General features: G+C 34.0%; 2 protein-coding genes across 2 annotated transcripts in view; one reads left to right on the top strand and one right to left on the bottom strand.

Annotated features, from left to right (window-relative positions):
- Window positions 1-295: 295 nt before the first annotated feature.
- Window positions 296-8,242, bottom strand: HELRODRAFT_182683 (hypothetical protein; the record flags this gene model as incomplete). Its single annotated transcript, XM_009033418.1, has 3 exons — window positions 296-747; window positions 4,782-4,910; window positions 7,507-8,242. 3 exons carry the CDS (start codon window positions 8,240-8,242, stop codon window positions 296-298), a joined length of 1,317 nt encoding a protein of 438 aa, XP_009031666.1.
- A 10,838-nt stretch (window positions 8,243-19,080) lies between these two features.
- Window positions 19,081-20,442, top strand: part of HELRODRAFT_182682 (hypothetical protein) — a gene marked incomplete at both ends in the record, with an annotated part of 3,437 nt that continues 2,075 nt past the window's right edge. Inside the window, one exon of the mRNA XM_009033417.1 lies at window positions 19,081-19,279. Coding sequence (XP_009031665.1) covers window positions 19,081-19,279 — 199 coding nt within the window. The remainder of the gene's footprint in view (window positions 19,280-20,442) is intronic.

The raw sequence follows: 20,442 nt of genomic DNA, 5'->3' as shown, positions 1-20,442 counted from the left end.
AGGAGACTTGCTAGCGGTTAATAGGGCCGGATTAACCGACCAGCAAGCAGGGCGCGATAACTCTTCCGCCCGGCCCGTGTTTTTCCGACCCAGAAATAAAAAGTTGTGAAGAGGCGAGCCTAGGCCAGAAGCGAGACTGCCTAGGCTGGCCGCGGCGGTTGTTGATATTCGAGCGAAAGATTCCGCCGCACACACACACACACACACACACACACACACACACACACACATATATATATATATATATATATATATATATATTTATATATATATACAATAATACATATAATAAATTTCATCGACTTATTATTATTATTATTATTGGCGTGCCCCATAACGGGACGTTGCCGTGTTCACAAGGTGCCTCTATTTCAAGCAATAAGGAGCAAGTCTCCAGGCGGAGTAAGGACCGTAATTGATGAGAGGCAGGTCTTTCTCTTCTGAGTGGATCCATGACTGTCTTGGACGGCCGCACGGTCGAGTCCAGTTCGGTGGCGGTCGGTCTATGACAGCTTTTAAATCCAGGTAATGATCCTCCATGGGGCTGACACAAGCTATGTGACCAAAGAAGTTTTAACAGGAGTGAGGAAACGGAGGGTTGCTGTGTTAATCTCCTTACCTCAACATTGGTGACGTGATCGCGGTAGGTCAGACGAAGAATCCTGCGCAAGCTCCATTTATCTGTAGCGTGTAGCCTCTTCAAATGAGCACCAGTAGTTGACCACGTTTCGCATCCATAGAGTGGCACTGAGATGATGTATGAGTTATACACCGATTTATTAAAGTTTATCAACTTATATTCGAATTTTTCAATTCGCCTTAGTAAATTTTTATCAACAAAACTGAGTCTGTTTAAAATTGAAACTTTATTTTTATTAACTAACATTTTATTAAAATTATTGCAGATAGATCTATTTCGACGTTAAACCGACATCCGGAGCTTAAACCCAGCAACTACACAAGATATGTTGATGATATTATAACAATCATTATTTAATCGAAAATTTATAAAAAATATTCAATAAATCCAAATTAAAATTTACCATTGATTATGAAAGTAATAAAAAAACTCCCTTTTCTCGACGTTCTTGTAACTCGCAACGAACACAACTTTCAAACCTCCGTCCACATTAAAGGTACAAATAAAGGAATATGTATAAACAGAAGTAGTGAAAGTTGGGTGAATAACTGATGAATATAAATTGTGTACGGTAAGATTATTTATCAATCGCGCCTTCACACACTCCTCATCCCCAGACGACGTTTCATCAGAAATCAAACGTGTCACAAACCTTCTTATAGATAATAATTACAGCGCAGATCTAATCAAAAATGTCATCAATAAAAAGTTAGAACATATGAACCAAAACAACAATAATAATATCAACAACAACCATAAAGGCAGTAACAATAACAACAACAATAATAATAACAACAACATCGGTTAACAACATTAACAACAATAACAACAACGGTAATTACATTAACAACAATAACAACAATTGCAATGACACTAGCAACCACAACAATAACAAAAACAATAATGCCATTAACAACAATAACATAAAAAACAACAACAATAATAATAATAACAATAACACCATATTATTGAAATTTCATGTCTTTGTCCTTCAAAATTGATGAAAAAATCATGAAGAAAATAATCCATAAAAATATTAAACCAACCAACCCGAACGATAGAATAAAATTTAGGATCTTTTACCAAAACTACAAAACATCAAACCTTATAATTTTGAATAATTGCCTGCCTCACAACACTTCCCTTTTGTCCTCTTTGCGACTATGCGCGTCTTCAAACTTCCTATATAGGGATGACTACTACAACACTTTCGCGTAGAGTCACTATGCACAAAAGAGATGGTGCAATAAAAAACCATCTAGAAACTTTTCACAACACCCAAATAACTATAAACCTTCTAGGTAACAACACAAAAATTTTATACAACAATCAACAGCACTACAACCTAAGAATCGCAGAAGCCATTTACATCGAATCTGAAAAACCTTCAATCAACATCCAGCAATGAATCCCGACAACACTTCCAACTCGAAGAATGAACAACATTAACGTTGATCGCATCAACCAGCAATTTAACAATGATAATATTAATAACGATAATGATAATAATAACAACACCATCAGCAACAACAACAATGATAATAATAATAATAATAATAACGATAAAAATAATAATAATAACAATAATGATAGTAATGATAATAATAATAATGATAGTGATAATAATGATGATGATAATAATAACTATAATAATAACAAGAATAATAATAATAAGAAAAAGAATAATAACAATAATAATAATAATAATAATAATAATAATGTTAACATCTTTTATTTTAACCACAAAAAAAATTACATTAAGATAGATGAAATGAAATAAAGTTTGAATAAAATAATAAATCGACGATAATCAAAAATGATTTAGGTGAAAAAATTATAAAAGCATATTCTACGTAGCTCGTCATCTAGTGAAAGAAAAACGAGAGGAGTACAACGAGAACAGATTAGTTTTACATGATTCATTTAGTCAAGTTTCTATCACAATAAACAGCGTATGATGAGGATATTGCAGAGTTAATAAGACTAATAAAATTGATCAGACCAAATAATGTCAACCAGCGACAAATCGAAACAATTGAAAAAACCTAGCGGCGAAATTTCAAGCGTGTTGATTATTATTTTTAATTGTCAAGTAAATTGTAATTATATTTTTTTAATGCTGCCGTTGGATAGGACATGTTTGTTGGTTTGCCGAGCATTGAGCAATTCTGAATTTTGTCTTTAATCGATTTAAAAATGGTCCCTTGGCAGCGGAGTGACAGCAAATGTTCTAGTTCTTCATTTACTTGCTGAGTGTCGATTTTGTGTCATTTGAGTCGGGAAGTATGTTGTCAATTTTAATATACTTATTGTTGACTCACTCCATAAGCATTTTAGCTCCTCGTGGCCGTTTGATTTAAGTTAATTTCCTAATTTTACTCTTAGAGATTCGGCAAATTGTTTGAGTGATTTAACATTTAAACCACCTGACTTATATGGAAGCGACATAGATACCAACAGACAGCTGCTGATAGGCAATGATAGCCATGTTCATACCGATTCGGGGATCAAGGTATTTAAGTTTTCACCAATCCAAGTCAGCGATGTATCGTACATTCGAAACTCAAACGCGCATTGTGACGGCAAGTAAAATCTGATGATTTGTAGTTTGAGTTGAGCTGTTGTGTTCAGTTCACTGAGAGTTGTTAATATATTTTGAATTTATTGATCATTAGATTGTTGGCCTTTTGTATTATTTCCTTCGAAATCGTATAATTTACCTAAATATACGAAGTGGCCTCCAATGTCTACTTGAGGAATATGTTTGTCGTCGATGAACAGCATCGGATGAAACTGTTCATAAGCACCTTTTCTTTTTCTCATGCCGAATGAGGAAATTTGTCTATCTTCATTGTCATTCCAGTAGCACCATGCATTGTTTATATCAATTAACTTTTGAGCACTTCCAGTGCTGTTAGCAACGATCGCCGTGTCATTTGCGAATTGTAAATACGCTCTTGTTTTTAATTTAGCTGTGGGACCCCATATGTAGCCAAATTGTTGATATTCGGTTTTTCAACTAGTTTCATTAGGAGGTTAAAGCAAAGGTTGAAAAGCAGTGGCGACATGGGATCACCTTGAAGCACTCTACGCTTGACTGGAATGTGCGGTGTTAGCTGGTCGCATCAGGAAACTGTTATTGAGTAGTTCGTGTAAATGCCTTTAATTAAGTTGCTTATATGAGATGGAATATGATGGAAGTTCAGAGTTGATGAGATGAAATTGTGGTTGACCTCTCCAAACGCATTTCGAAGGTCGAGTAGGGAAACAATTATAGTTTTTTGATGTTTCCTGGCATCGTTGAAAAGATGACTTAAGAGCTGATTATGCTCGGTCAGACCATCGATTTTTGGGTAGAACCACCATTTTTGAATATTTGTGTTGATCAAACTATTTTTTTCTAAGAAATTATATATTTTATTGTTGATGAATGATGAGAATATTTTATATAAAGTTGGTTGCAATGTTATGGGCCTGAAATTTGAAGGGTTGTTGGCGTCTCCTTTTTTGTGGATGAGAACTGTAAAACTCTTTTTCCAGCAAGTGGGGATATTGCAAGATACCCAGCATTGAACCAACAGTTTGTGTGGAATTGTTAGTAATATTGGGCATTTTTTAAATGGAATTATCAAAATTTGGTCGAAAGGGCATGGTGATGATTTTGATTTACATTTATGAATTATTGTTGAAATTTCGTAGTATGTAGGAGAGCTTGGGTTGCAGAGTGTTGGAGGCTTTTGTAATTTTGGAGCCCAGTTAAGTATTTGATATTTTGTTTGATGGGGATTGTTGAGAATTGAATGAAAATATTGATGGCAATCAATGACACCAAACAGTGGCTTCAAATTTTCTGTTTGGTCGAATATTTTCTTGCATGTTCCCCAAAAACGTTGTTTTAGCTGAGACGTGACGTCGACTGATTGCTCACATTTTTTTGACTTTATTTGGCTCTGAGCGATTTGCTTGTTGTGATGATTTGGTCATCGAAACGCTGATTGTTGTGGCCTATTAGCTTTAGCTGTTTTAATTCTTTTTTAGATTTTTGATTGATTTGTTGGAGCTGGTATTATTGACTGTTTGTTGTTTAAGAGTGCTATAGTTTGTGGCGAAATAGTTGTAAATCATTTGTTGGAAGGCCGACGTGAAGTTGTCAATATTGTCATAGCATGGAAGTGATTGTTGTTGTAGTTTAAAGTAGACGTTTGCTTCGGATTATTGGGTCGACGTCTTGGGTAGTTTGATGCCCGGCAGAGTGGATTCGATTGTGTCACTGGCCGGCGTTGATGGAAAAATTGGTGTTGTGCGACTTGGTTAGGGAAACGTTTGTTGTTCCGGAGATGATGCTGTGTCGTCAACTTCGTTTGTTGGGTTATCCGTTAGTTGAATTTCTTTATGCATTTTGCATGAGCGCTGGATCAAAGTCGAGAAAATATAAAATCAATAAATATTCACAATTAATTATAATCTTTTAATAAAAACTTTTGAAGTTTCAAAAGTTAACCCTTTCCTGCCTTTGCATCCTTTTTCGCAAAAACATGTTATAATATTATTTTCTAAATTTATTGAATAATTATCCGCAGAATTGCCATTATAAATATCAGGTGTAATGTTTGATTTATAATAATAATAATAATAATAATAATAATAATAATAATAATAATAATAATAATAATGAGAACTATTTTATTTCTTTAAAAGCCAAAATATAAATGAAAATTACAATTAAATATAAAATGATCAATTATTATAATAGTTAAAAGATTAAAATAATGGATAATTTAACATCAATGCTCGTCATTATGAATGTGTACAAAGATAATAAAATAATATAAAAACTAGAGTCAAGCTTTATTTCTGTCACAATATATTGCATAAGTAGACGCTATCGCAGAATTGATTAAGCTAGATCTAAAATCGTCACGCCAGTTTGTTTTAGTTTGAGATAAATTGAAAGAATTATAAAGTCAAGGCAATTTTTTGCAATGTTTAAAATCATTTAATAGGTTATTCTTGAGGTTGTTCTTGTACTTATCCACTTTGTAGTTTCTTGATTTGGTGTAATTGGTTTCATGACAGACTGTTAGTTCCAGTATTTCAATCGTTTTTTTGTAAAAGATTGCTATGTCTGGTCTGAGCGAGGTAAACAGTTGCGACACAAGGCGGATCGATTCTTCTTCGATATCCGCAAAAATGATTGCTCCAGGCTCGATGCATGATTTGATGTTGTTTAAGATGATGGCAAGTATTTTATTGTGGCGATTTAAAAACCTAGCGAGTACAGATGGCGAACCACAGTTTGATACTACATGCTTATTTGTTTCCTTGGCGTTACAGAGAGAGCATGCTGCGTTGTTCGTTTTTTTCCATTTGACTAGCGTTGATTGGTAGTTGTTGAATGAGATTTTTCCTTGTAAATTTGTATAAAACTTCTGGCAGGGATTTTGTTGCATTAGCTCAACAGGTGATCTCTGAGTCGTGAATGTTTTCCTTAATCGACTTTATCAATGTTCCTTGGCATTGTAGCGACGATAGATGGTTAAAGTCATTTTGGTGTTGGCGCTGTTTCAGTACGTTGCACGCCATTTGAATATCGTTGCTTTGAATTTGGTTGTCGACTTTTTTGTACTCGTTCTTTGATTCCTGCCACAGAACTCTCATTTCTTCCCTGGTGTTTGTTTTTAAGTGTCCCCGAAGTTTTAATCTCATTAGCTCTGTGTGATGTTTTAGCGATTTTATGTTTAGCCCTCCACTTTTGTAAGGCAACGACAAAACTTCAGCAACACAACTACTTACGGGAAAAGACAACCAATCTCTTACAGCTTTGCGTATCAACGGGTCTAGGCTGTTTCCTATCCAAGTTAGCGAAATATCGTACAATCGCAATTGGAATGATAATTGAGACGGAATGAAGCGACGTAGGATTTGAAGTTTCCATTGAGCTGTTGTATTCAAGTCGCTGATTACTTGCAGCACATCCGTTAGTTTCTTTTGTAGTATTTCTTTTTCCTTGACGTTTTTGCATTCAAAATCATAAGATTTACCAAGATACTCAAATTTGTCATCGACGCCTATCTGAGGTATTGTTTCGTCGTCTATTGTTAGCTTCGGCAGAAATTGTTCATATGCGCCATCCCGCTTTCGCATCCCAAATGAGCAACACTTGTCGACTCTTATTTTCATGCCAAACCATTTGCACCAGGATTGTTTGAGATTGATTAGAGTCTGAGCACCATCAGATCTGTTTGTTATAATAGCTGTATCGTCAGCGAATTGCAGCCAAGCTCTGGATTTTGGATTAGCCGCATGGCCCTATAGGTATCCACATTGTTCATATTCTTTTCTCTCAAACATTTTTATTAGAGGGTTGAAACAGAGGTTAAAAAGAAGAAGTGAACTGGGGTCATCCTGCAGCACTCCACGTTTCACAGGGATTGGTGGAGTTAACTGCTCGCGTACTGATACTGTTGTTGAATATTCGGCATAAATAGAATCAATTAAGTTGCACATCTGGTCCGGTATATGATGTTATTTTAGAACAGATGAGATGAGATCGTGACTAACCTCACCAAATGCATTTCTGAGATCTAGAAGGGTGACGATGATTGTTCGATGATGTTTTTTCGCATCTTTCATCAGGTGGGTAAGTAGATGAGTGTGTTCCGTCACTCCGTCTAATTTTGGATAGAAGCCCTTTTGTATCGAGGTGTTGATGAAACTGTTGTTTTCCAGATATTTGTGTATTCTGTTGTTGAGGCATGTAGAGAAGATCTTGTAAAGAACCGGTTGGAGCGTTATCGCTCTAAAGTTACCTAGGTTATTGGGGTCATCTTTTTTATAGATTAAAATTGTGAAGCCCTTTCTCCAACAGGATGGAATTGTAGCAGACCTCCAGCATTCGACTATTAATTGGTGAAGGATTGTGCGCAGCATAGGGCATTTTTTGAAGACAATTATTGAGATATGATGAAACGGACAGGGGGATGGTCTAAGTTTGCATTTTCTAATGACTGTTGCTATTTTGTGGTATGTTGGGGGATCGATGTTGCATGGAATTGTTGGTCGTTGCAATGTTGGAACCCAGTTCGGAAGGCGAAACTTGTTGTGAAATGGGTCGTGGAGTATGTTGTAAAAATATTTCTTGCAGTCGTCGATGCTGAATGATGGGGTTAAGCTGTTTGATGGGTTGAACAATTTTTTGCATGTTGACCAGAATTTGACTTTCGGTTGTTTTGTTATGTCGACATGTTTCTCAGCTTTTGCATTTTTCATTGATAACAGTTTTGTTTTTATTTGTTTGCTTAATGTGCTGATTTTCATGTCGAAACTGTGGTCGTTGCGGCCAAGTAATTTTAACTGTTTTAGGTCCTTCTTCGTGTTTTTGACTGTTTTATTGGGGTGTTGTGTTTTCGATAAATCTTGTGGCTTTACAGTGCCGTAGTTGAATGCAAAATAATTGTAGATCAGTGATTGGAATGAGGTGGTGAAATTGTTGATGTCGGATACATTTGGTAAGGACGTTCTGTGGAGCTGGAAGTATGTATTTGCTTCCCTCCAATGTTTTAGGGTCTTGAGTAGTTTTATTCCAATAAGAGGAGTTTCCATGATTTTGCTGTCCAACCTTTCAAGGGATGCTTGTTCGCGTTGTGGTAGTGGCGACAGTTCCAAATTTTTGTCAGATTTTTCTGGGGTTTCTAGTGATTCCTAAGCTTTTTAAACATTTTGCAAGAACGTTGGTGTTATTTCAAGCCCTTCCGACCCTTGCAACTCTTGCTACAGCAACATGGAATTAAATTATTATCATTATTAGTTAAAATATCGTTACTTTTAAAACTATTAAAAATGTTAGGAGATATCACAATATTATTTTTTATTAAAATTGTCATTATTATTCAACGTTGTTATAGTGCACCTCCAGGAGTGTTTTCCTACATTTACAAACTCTTTAAAACAATGTGGACATTTACCAGCGTTTACAGTTGAAATTATATTTAAAAGCAAAATAAAACTAAATATATATTTGAAATTAGATTTTATTAAAACTAGCTTAATCAACAGAATTTTCAGCATCTTTACAACTAGTTTTTATATTATTAAACTTTATAAAACCAATTCAAAGTAGGTAAAAACAGTGAGCAGACTAAAATCGACCGACTCTCATGTTTACACGATACAACAACAACAACAACAACAACAACAATAATAATGTAAACTCTTTTATTATTCAGAGAAAACCAGTAAAATCCATAATGATCAAAATAAAATATGTCAATAAAATGTTAAAATTAGTTAAATATAATTAAAATGATAAAATAATATAAATAGTCATCAACGCTCGTTATCCTGAAATAAGTGCCATGATGATAGCTTGTATAAAAATTGGAAACAGTTTGTTCACGCATTGTTTCTATCGCAGTACAAAGCATAAGATGACGATATTACACTATTGATTAAGCTATATCGAAAATTATCAGTCCAATTTATATCGATTAAAGACAGAATAAAAGGATTATAAAAACCTATAGGCGATATTTCAAAAGTTTTAATTAAAATATTGAAATGTTTAAAATCATCTACAATGTTATTTTTTAAATTATTTAAGCATTTATTCATTTTATATTGTTTCGATTTCATAAAGTTTTTTTCATGGCAGACGGTCAGTTCGAGTATTTCAATAGTATCTTTGTTACAGACGGCGATGTCGGGTCGGAGTGATTTGAACAGATCCGTTACTGGACGCACCAAATCTTTTTCCACGTCTGCAAATAATTCTATACCCGGCCTTGCATTTGCTTTTATGTTATCAATAATTATTGTGAGAATTTTGTTGTGGCGGTTTAAATATCTGCTCAGTGCAGAGGCGGAGCCACTATTTGATAGGACATGTTTGTTTGTTTGTACTGCATTACAAAGCAAACATGATGCTTTAGTAGATTTACCCCACCTGAAGAGGTTAGCATTAGTAGGTAGCTGTTGAATGAGATATTTTCTGGTGAATTTATAGAATACCTCTGATAGTTTTACAGTTGACCTAGACCATCGTGTTATCTCGGAGCTATTGATATGCTCTTTTATTGACCTCACAAGAGCACCTTGGCATCGCAACAGCAATAGATGATTGAAATTTGTTTCATATTGTTGTTGTAGGGCATTTATTGCTGGTTTTATTCCATCATTTTTTGAAATGAGGTCGTCAATTTTTCGGTAGAAATTATGAAATTCATTCCACAGCAGTCTTATTTCCTTGCTGGCGTTTAGCTTGAGATACCAACGGAGTTTTAATCTTTATAACTCGGCGTGGTGTTTCAGCGATTTGATGTTGAGGCCCCCAGTTTTATACGGCATCGAGATAACTTCAGCGATGCAGCTGCTTATGGGCAGAGACAGCCATTCTCTTACTGCCTCTATTATAAGGCGGTCCAGAGTGCATTCTATCCAGGTCAGCGACATATCATAGGTACGTAATTCAAATGTTATTTGAGAGGGGATAAAACGTCTGAGAATTTCTAGCTTCCATTGAGCAGTCGTGTCCAGTTCTCCAATTTTCTGCAGCAAAATTTTGAGTTTATTACATAATTCATTTTTTTCTCTGGTGTTTTTGCCTTCAAAAACGTACATTATTCCCAAGTATTTAAATTGATCGTTGATATTCACATGGGGAATTTTTTCATCGTTTATTGTTAATTGGGGTAGAAATTGTTCATATTTTCCATTGATTTTTTTCATTCCAAATGTACTACATTTATCTATTTTAAATTTTATACCCGTCCATTTACACCAGGCTTAGTTGAGATCGATCAACTTCTGGGCACCCTCAGAACTGCTAGCAAGTCGTCAGCAAATTGAAACCAACCCCTAGATTTTATTTTGGCTGTAGGTCCCCATATATATCCGCACTGCTGGTATTCCTTTGCTTCGACTATTTTCATCAGAAGATTAAAACAAAGATTGAAGAGCAATAGAGAGCTCGGGTCACCTTGTAGGACCCCCCTTTTTACTTGGATAGGTGAGGTTAGTTTGTTATCGAGTAGTCGGCGTATATTGATCTAATCATATTGCTGATCTGACTTGGGATGTGGTGATAACTTAAAGCAGATGAAATTAGATCATGGCTAACCTCACCGAAAGCATTTCGTTAATCTAATAGGGTAACAATAATTGTTCTCTGATGTCTTTTGGCGTCTTTCAGCAGATGAGACAGCAGCTGCGTGTGTTCAACTACACCATCAACTTTGGGATAGAAGCCCTTTTGAATATTTTTATTGATGAAATTATTTAAATTCAGATATTTGTATATTCTGTTGTTTATGAATGTGGAGAAAATTTTAAAGAATACTGGTTGAAGTGTTATTGGCCTGAAATTTGCTGGGTCGTTGGCATCTACCTTTTTGTAAATCAGAATTGTCAGCCCTTTTTTCCAGCAGGAGGAAATCGATGACGTTCTCCAACATTCAACAAGTAACTGATGAAGGATTGTGCGGAGTATTGGACATTTTTTGAGAACTATTACTGACATCTGGTCCAAAGGGCAAGGAGATGCTCTCGACTTGCATTTCCGGATAATTGAAAAGATTTCATTATACGTGGGAGGATTGGTATCACAGGCTATTGAAGGGTTTGGTTTTAATCCAATTTGGTAAGAAAAGTTTATTGCAAGAATGATCGTGTAAAATGTTGTTGAAAAATTGTTTACATTTATCGACGCCATGAGGTAGCAAATTAGGCGTCGGGTTGAATAATTTTTCACACATTGCCCAAAATTTGTGTTTTAATTGGTTTGATCTATCCTTGATCTTATTTGTTTGCTTAGCGTTTTAGTTTGAAGGTCGAAGTTGTGGTTGTTACGGCCTAGCAGCTTCAGTTGTTTCAATTTCTTCTTTAGTTTGTTGATTGGTTTATCGAATGTTGTTGTTGAATTTGTTTGTTGTTTAATTGTGCCGTAGGTTGAAGGAAAGTAGTTGTATATTGATGACTGGAAATCGATGGTGAAGTTATCAATGTCAGTGATGTTTGGTAGAGCTGATCTTTGAGAATGGAAGTATGCGTTGGCCTCAGACCATTGAATTGTTGTTTTAGGTAACTTTATCCCTGGAAGTGGAGTATTTTTATGACGGTATTTGCTGACGATGACGACGATGGAGATGTCTGTTGATGAAGCGGGGACGATGGTAGTGGTATCTCTGCCGCGGCGACACCCGCTGACGACGTCGATGGAGTCGCTCGATGGTGAGGCGGAAGCGATAGTTGTGGTAATTCTGCGGTGGTAGTGTTTGATGGTGTCAAAATGATGGAATCTTCATTATGGCCCATTGGAGAATTTATCGAATTATTTAAATTTTTGAATGTTTTGCACGAACGTTAGTGCATTCTTAGGCCCTTTTTACCTTTGCACTGTTTACCACAACAACAGGAAATTAGATTATTATCCATGTTAACAGAAGTATTATTTTAATTATCAACAAGTAAGTTTGGAGATATTACAATATTGTTGCTTTGTAAACGTACATAGTTATTATTGTTGCTGCTTAGAGTTGATTTTGTACAACGCCAGGAATGGCTGCTGAGTTTAACTTAGTTTTTAAAACAGTATGGGCATTTAGTTGAATTTACTAATAAGATTGAGTTTAAAATTAAAATTAAAATGATTGAATATTCAAAATTAGAGTTATTTAGTATTAATTTATTCGTCATAATTTTCCGCTACTTTTAAACCTATTTTTACACTGTAAAACTATGTAAAACTCGATTAATGTAAATAAAACAGTGAGCTAGCAAAAACCTGCCAACTCTTGTTACAATAATAATAATAATAATAATAATAATAATAATAATAATAATAATAATAATGAGAACACTGCTTTTATTTAATCAAATAATATCTATAATGGCAATAATCAATATAATGAAATTAATTTAAGATAACGATAATAAAATATTGAAATTAAAATTATTATAATAATAATAATGAAATTAATGAAATCAGCAGTCTACTTCGCTCATCATTTTATACAAATGAGTACTAATAGAGAAAGTTAGTTTAGAAAAGAAAGATTCATACAATATTCCTACAGCAATATATTGAATATGATGATGATGATGATAAAACCGAATTTAATAAATTGTTTCTAGAATGTTCTGACCAAATTAAATCAACTAATGATAAATTAAATGTATTGTAAAAACCCAATGATGAAATTTGAAAAGTTTTTATTAAAAGATTATAATTAATTGTGAATATTTATTGATTTTATATTCTCTCGATTTTGAAAAATGTGTTTCGTGGCATACTGTTAATTCCAGGATTTTGATTGTGTTATTGCAAACCAGAGCTATATGTAAACGAAAAAATTTAAAAAGTACAGACACTGGACGAAAATCTTCACCATCCAAATCAGCAAATATTGAAACATCCGAATTTGCGCAGTTTTTAATGTTGTCCAAAATCGTCAAAAAGCGATTATTGTGGCGATTCAAATACCTTTTCAAAGCAGCAACAGAGCTACAGTTGGACAAAACATGTTTTTTCGTCTGACGTGCGTTGCATAGTGGACACCTTGGTTCCGACAACCTACCTCATCTACAAAGACTGGAATTTGTTGGAAGTTGTTGGATTATATTTTTCCTAAAAATCTGAAAATTACCCCATTAGCAAAGACAAAGATTTTGACCAGCGAACAATTTGATCTGCTTTGATATGTTCCGTCAAAACTATCCCTTAGGAACTTAGTGATATTAAATGGGTAAACTGCGTTTTTTGCTGGTTGAGCATCAAATTCTTGAGAGTAGGATTTATATTATTGGAGTCTGGAAGCATGTTGTCTATTTTTATATAGTCGTTAAATGTTTCATTCCACAGACTTTTCATTTCTTCATTACCACTCGATTTAGCTACAGTGAAAAGAATATTTCAACCGTCTGTTAAATGAAACAATTTCCATCAATGTCAACTTTGACGCTCCACCCATCGAAGGTCCAATTCTAGACATTACTGCAGAGGAGCTTACAGAAGCTCTGAAAACTATGAAAGATGGAAAGGCAACAGGGCCCTCTGGACTCACAAATGACATTATCAAAGCATCTGGTACTGCATGTATCCAAACGTTACTACAACTTTGCCGCGAAGTGTGGAGAAATTGCTCAATGCCGACTGAATAAAACTATAACATGACAGTCTCGCTATACAAAGACAAAAGTGATCCATTGAACTGATCATATCGGGGCATACGTCTGTTAGAACACTCTCTGAAAACTGTCAAGTAAATCATTGAGAGAAAATTAACGTCGTGCATCACAATCGGAAATTATCAATTTGGTTTACTAGCGGGGAAATCAACAATTGATGCAATTCACATCCTTCGGCAACTGCAAGAGAAGTACCTCACACATTTTGTAGACCTAGAAAGATCATTTGATCGGGTTCCCCGTGAAGCATTTGGGGGGAGTCTACGTCGACAACTCATTCCAGAATAACTTATTTGACTTGTGATGGAAAATGTATACGAATACTAAGACTTTCGTCAGCACAACGGTTGGAAACACAGATGCATTTGACATTGGCATTAGAGTTCACCAAGGCTCGATTCTCAGTTCACTGTTATTTATAACTGTGATGGAAGAAATCACAAAACCGATACGCACTGGTGACATTTGGAATTTAAAATATGCTGATGATATCGTTTTAACAACCACATATAAGCAGAATGCAGCACAGATGTTTGAAGATTGGAACACCAGACTCGCCGATCATGGATTCAAACTCAATATCAGCAAAACCATAGCAATGAACACTGGCGAACCCATCCAACCCACAGCTACTGGACGATGCCCTTGTTTAGTTTGTAAAGCTGGTGTAGGTAACAATTCAATCAAGTGTCAGCAGTGTAACCAGTAGTGTCACAAACGTTGTTCAAACGTGCAGCCTGGAATAAATCGCATATACTTGCCTCTATATTGATGCGGCGTGACATCTCACTACCACTACAATCAAGACTTTATAAATCTGTGATACGTCCGGTTTTGTTATATGGTGCAGAAACATGGCCAATAACAACTAAACTGGAACAACAACTTTAACGAACCGACATGAAAATGCTCCGATAGATGCTACGAATTAGTCTGAAGGACCACATCAAATCTACCGAATCTTGCGTCGTGCTGGTTTAGATGATATAAAGAACGAATGCCGGCAACACCATCTGCGGTGGTTTGGTCATGTTAAACGAAGTGGAAACAGTGCCATAACTTCTCTTGCAGATGTTGAAGTACCTGGCACACGTCCTAAAGGCCGTCCAAAGAAGTCCTAGTCGTAAACAATCGAGCAAGACGTGAAAGCTCTAAATTTAAATGAAATGCAAACAACTGATTGTCTAATTTGGCGCAAAAAATTGATGGCAAAGAAAACTTAAAGTTACAATTTAAAAATCCCTAAGTATTTTTTTACATTGAATTTAGTAGATACGATTGAACTATTGTTATCAGGATTTAACTTTAGAACAGCGCCAGGAGTGTCTACCTATTGATACAAATGTCTTGTTGCAATGAATGCACTTTTCAGGCCTTTTAAGTTAAATAAAATATTAATTTAAATTATTAAACTAATAAAACTAATATAAAAGGAACCTATTTAAATTAAAACTACAATATTCTAGCAATTTTTTACGAATAAAAATGAACCTATTTTAAAAACTAATTATGACAATAAAAACAAAAAATTATGTATATAAACAGTGAGTGGTACAAACCGGCCAACTCTCTTGTTAACGTACCATAATAATTATAATAATATCATAATATTGGGAGACAAAGTGGTTTCCAAGAAACTGGTCAGTTTTGAAACAATTGCCTTTTTGGCTTTTTTGTCTTTGCCCTCAAAATCATATGATTTGCCCAAGTAGACAAAGCTATCACAAATTTTTATATCGGGGATCACCTCATGATCGATCGTCAGATGGAGCATCCAAACAGAGAAAACTGTTTGGATGCTCCATCTTTTTTCTTCATGCCAAATGCGCTACATTTGTCTATTCGCATCTGCATGTTTGACCACTTATATCAAGCGTAGTTCAAATCAATTAGCTTCTGGGCACTTTTTGTACTGTGGGCAATTAATGCCAAGTCGTCGGCAAATTGGAGCCAGAATTTGGCTTTTAGCCCTGAAGTTGGCCCCCAAAAGTAACCGCAACCATCATACTCTTAAGTTTCTTGAATCTTTATCAGCGGTTAAAACAAAGGTTGAAGAGTAGTAGATAGCACGGATCACCCTGGAGGACCCCACTTTCGACCGACAGAGCTAACGTTAGTTTGTTGTTGATGAAAACTTGTATTGAGTAGTTTGATTATATCGACATAATTAATAATTTAAACTGTTGTGCAACATGGTGGAATGATAAGAATGAACTGACGAGGAAATGATTTACTTCACCGAAAGCATTTATTAGGTCGAGTAAAGCAACGATATTGGTTCGCTGGTTTTTTTCTGGCATCTTCAATCAGGTGTGCTAACATGTATGTTCTGTTAAGCCGTCGACTTTAAGGTAAAACCCTTTTTAGATGTTGGTGTTGAAATTAGTAGAGAAATTAGTAGAGATTTGTTTATAAGTAAGGATAAAACTTTGTAGAGGACGGGTTGTAAGGTTATAGGTCTGAAATTTGAGGGGTCACTGGCGTCACCTTTTTTGATAATCAGGATCGTTAAGCCTCTCCTCCAGCAATTTGGAACTGTTGATGAAACCCAACATTTCGATAGCAGCCAGTAAAGAAAGGTTCTGAGAATTGAGCATTTTAAAAAAATTATAATCGACATCTGGTCTAGCGGGCATGGAGAAGCTCTGGATTTACTTTTGTGTATGATTGTCAATATTTCTTCATACGTAGGAGGATCAGTGTTGCCATTGAACTTTGGCGAAGGAAAGGATGGAATCCAGTTCGGGATGAAAAAACTTTTTTCTTTCACCCTTCATCATCACGTTGCTAAAGTGTTCACTACCTTTTTTAACATCGAATAGAGGGGGCAGTGAAGTAGTTGGTAGAAACGTTTTCTTACATGTTCGCCAAAAGTTGTTTGACAATTGGTTCGACATATCTGATAGACCGCCTGGTTTAGCCAGCTTTGCCTGTTTAAGTTTTGATCTGATTTGTTTGCTCAGGGTTTTTATTTCATTGATTTAGTTATCATTGTTGCGACCGAAAATTTTTAGATTTTTCTTTAATTGATTGTCGTTTATAGATTTTTTGAGTTTTAACGTGTCATATGTTTAGGCAAAATATTGGTAGATTGAATTTTGAAATGATAGGGTGAAGTTGTCAATGTCGTCGATATTGTTAAGATCGTATAGCTTGTGGTGGAAATATGCATTGTTGTCAGGTTTTTGGCAGTTTGATACTTGGGAGAGGGTGCGAAGTTGCTGGCTGGGCGGACTTGTTTTGAAAAGTTTGTGGTTCGTTGGCTGCATCACTTTCTTCATCGAGCGAGTTGATTGTTCGACATGTCTTGAATGTGTTGCATGATGTATGATGCATTATTAGACCTTTTCTACCTTTGAAGTATTTTCCGCAGAGACAAGGCAGCATATTTTCAAAGTTCATAGTTGAAATATTAATGTTCGAAACATTTTTAGATAGGTTGGTAGTTACAGAAATATTGGTAGTTACAACTCTATTATCTAAAGTATTATTAATGAAATTTGAAATATTGTCTGGAACTATATTTTTATCTGTAACTATTACTTTAAAAATACTGTTATTTTTATTTTTATTAACTCTGTTATCTAAATTATTATTAGTTGAAATGTTATTTGAAATATCGTCAAAAGCTATATTATTATCTGTAACTATTTTAGATTAATTCTTTTTATTTGGAGTTACATTAGAAACTGTATTGTTGTTGGTTGAATTGCAAGTTTTGTTTACAACACCAGGAGTGTCTACTTAAAACTTGAAAGTTTTTAAAGCAATACGGGCATATCACCATATTAAAAATTATTAAAACCAGAAGTATTAGTAAAAACTTTTAAAAATACTTTGAAATTAAAGTTATAATATAAAACCTAGTAAAAATATATATTTAAAAAGCTCGCAATTTTCTTTACAGCAACATACCAAATTAAATATATTAAACGACTTTAAAACTAGATTATTACGATAAAAAAAAGTAAGCTGTGTAAACGCAGCTCTATTATTCCTAATAATAATAATAATAATAATAATAATAATAATAATAATAATAATAATAATAATAATAATGTAACAAACTATGTCAATGGTCAAATTTTATGGGACACACCAGTTATAACAGATAGAAAAATAGAGACAAACAGACCAGATATCATTGTCCAAGATAAAAACGAAAAAATATGTCTGTTCCAGACGATTCACGTTTTGCAAAAAGAGACCGAAAAGATATGCAAGTACAAAAACCTTTAAATCGAGATACAAAGAATGTAAAACTTGAAAGCAAAGGTTATTCCGATAGTAATGGAAGCACTAGGAGTAGTCTCTAAAATTTAGAAAAAACTTTAAAAGAACTTCCAGGAAAACCAGCTCTGACCGAAGTTCAAAAAATAGCATTTTTAGGAACAGTGTGCATAATAAAAAAATCCTTGGATGAATCTCTTTGGGATCTAGTTGAACCCCGGATTCATCAATGACCAGCTTTGAAAACCAAGCTGTGAAAACTGGAATAACAATAATAATAATAACGACAACAACAATAAAATAATAATAATAATAAATTGAATTAATTTCGCCCCAACAATTTTGACGCTGTTTTTGCTACCTTGGAAACTATCATTCAAAAATTTTTAAATTTTCGTTGTTAAAATTTTTCATTAGAATTTCATTTTTTTAAAGAATTTATTTGTATATATGTAAAGAAACTATATTTTTTAAATTTTGATTTTGTCGCGCTTTGCGCGATTGATAATACACTGCGAATTTTTTGTCTGGGGTTTTTGTTGAGAGGTTAAAAGAAAACCTAAAAGTAAAGTTTAATGAAATATATTTTGTGACAAACTGATTATAATTTGTGAAATAATAAACTTTAAATGTCGTTTCTTTGTTTTCAGGTGAGTTTTTTTTCCAATAATGATTTTTTTTTAACATTTAACAAAATAAAAACTTTGTTTTCAGAAGCAACACATTTGTTTGTTTAAATCCTAAATTATAATCAAAACCCTTATAAAACGACATTTCCGTTTATTGAGAAACCTAAATGAATTATAAAATGGACCAGCTACGATTTGAATTTGCAGTGTTGCCAGCGAGTGATGGAAAGTCAAATTGTATTGTATAACCTCCATAACGACAAGAGATGAAAAAGTGTTTGCTATTCCAGAAGAACTACAGTCTGCTAGTCTTCATAAAGAGTTAATAAAGACAGCTGCGTACAATAAAATAAAAAATAGTTTGAAAAAAAAAGACATCAGACGAGAAAAATTTGGATTACAATGACAAATGAACTAAGATACATAGATGAAGATGGTAATCTACAATTTGGAGAGTATGAACATTTGATGAATAAAAATAAGAATGTAGCCTACACGAGATACGAAAATCAGAAGATATATAACAAAATTGAGGAACGTACCGCATGCAAAATATGTGAACGGTTAAATAAAGGTATACGCTACCATCCAGAGGCTGCATGTTGGTTTAAAATGAAAGATAATAATAAATTTGATAGAAGATATATAAAACATGTCAACAATTCAATGATTGAAGCAGAGTTAAATGAAACAAAACAAAAAAACTAATAGTAACACGATTAATTAAAGTCAAACTCATAATAAATTCTAAACTAGAGATCTATGGAGTGTATGATTCAGGTTCGAATGTTTCTCTAATTAATTCCAAATTACTAAAATTAAAAAACGAGAATAATAATGTAAATGAACAAAATTTAGTTACAATTAATAGTGTTAAAAAAACTTGTGGTTTGACGAAGCTAAAAATTAAAATTTTCGAAATAGAAGAAAAAGTGGATGTTTACATTATCGATGATGCGCATTTCAGATATGATTTTTTAATAGGATTAGACATGATAAAAACATACAAGTTAGTACAAAATGAAAAGTTAAAAATTACTCAAAAACTATATTTTCAACAAGAAAATATTAAAAAGAAGAAAGAATAATCAAGAGAGAAAACGAGGTTAACAAATATGAAAAGGAATATAAAATAAATTGTAACGAACATATTAAAGAAAAAGAATTTGAAATAAAAGTAAATCATTTAGATGAAACAAAAAGGAAAGAGATTAATAAGCTAATACAACGACATAAATCAGTTTTTGCCAAGGACAAGTATGACATAGGATCAGTTAAAGGATATAAAGCAAGAATAGATTTGTTATTAGATAAATACTGCAGAAAGAGGCCATATAGATGCACTATAAAAGACAAAAAAGAAATAGCAGAACAAATATCAAAATTATTAGATAATAAGCTAATAGAGGAGTCCTATAGTCTATTTGCAGCACCAATAACTTTAGCATTTAAGAAAGAAGAAAATAAAAAGTCAAGACTATGTATAGACTTTAGAGATTTAAATAAAATTGTAGTACCACAGGCTCAGCCATTCCCGTTAATTGATGACCTAATGATAAAGACAAGGAATTGCAACTATTTCACAAGTCTAGACATAAACTCCGCTTTTTGGTCTATACCACTTAGAGTAGAAGACAGAAAGAAGACAGGATTTGTAACACAAGAAGGACACTTCCAATGGACTTGTCTACCGTTCGGTCTGAAGACAGCACCAGCAATATTCCAAAGAATATTGAGTAATATACTTAGAAAATATAAACTTAC

This window comes from Helobdella robusta (genome assembly GCF_000326865.2).
Source record: "Helobdella robusta unplaced genomic scaffold HELROscaffold_91, whole genome shotgun sequence".
Taxonomy (NCBI): domain Eukaryota; kingdom Metazoa; phylum Annelida; class Clitellata; order Rhynchobdellida; family Glossiphoniidae; genus Helobdella; species Helobdella robusta.
This window is presented reverse-complemented; position numbering and strand designations above follow the sequence as displayed.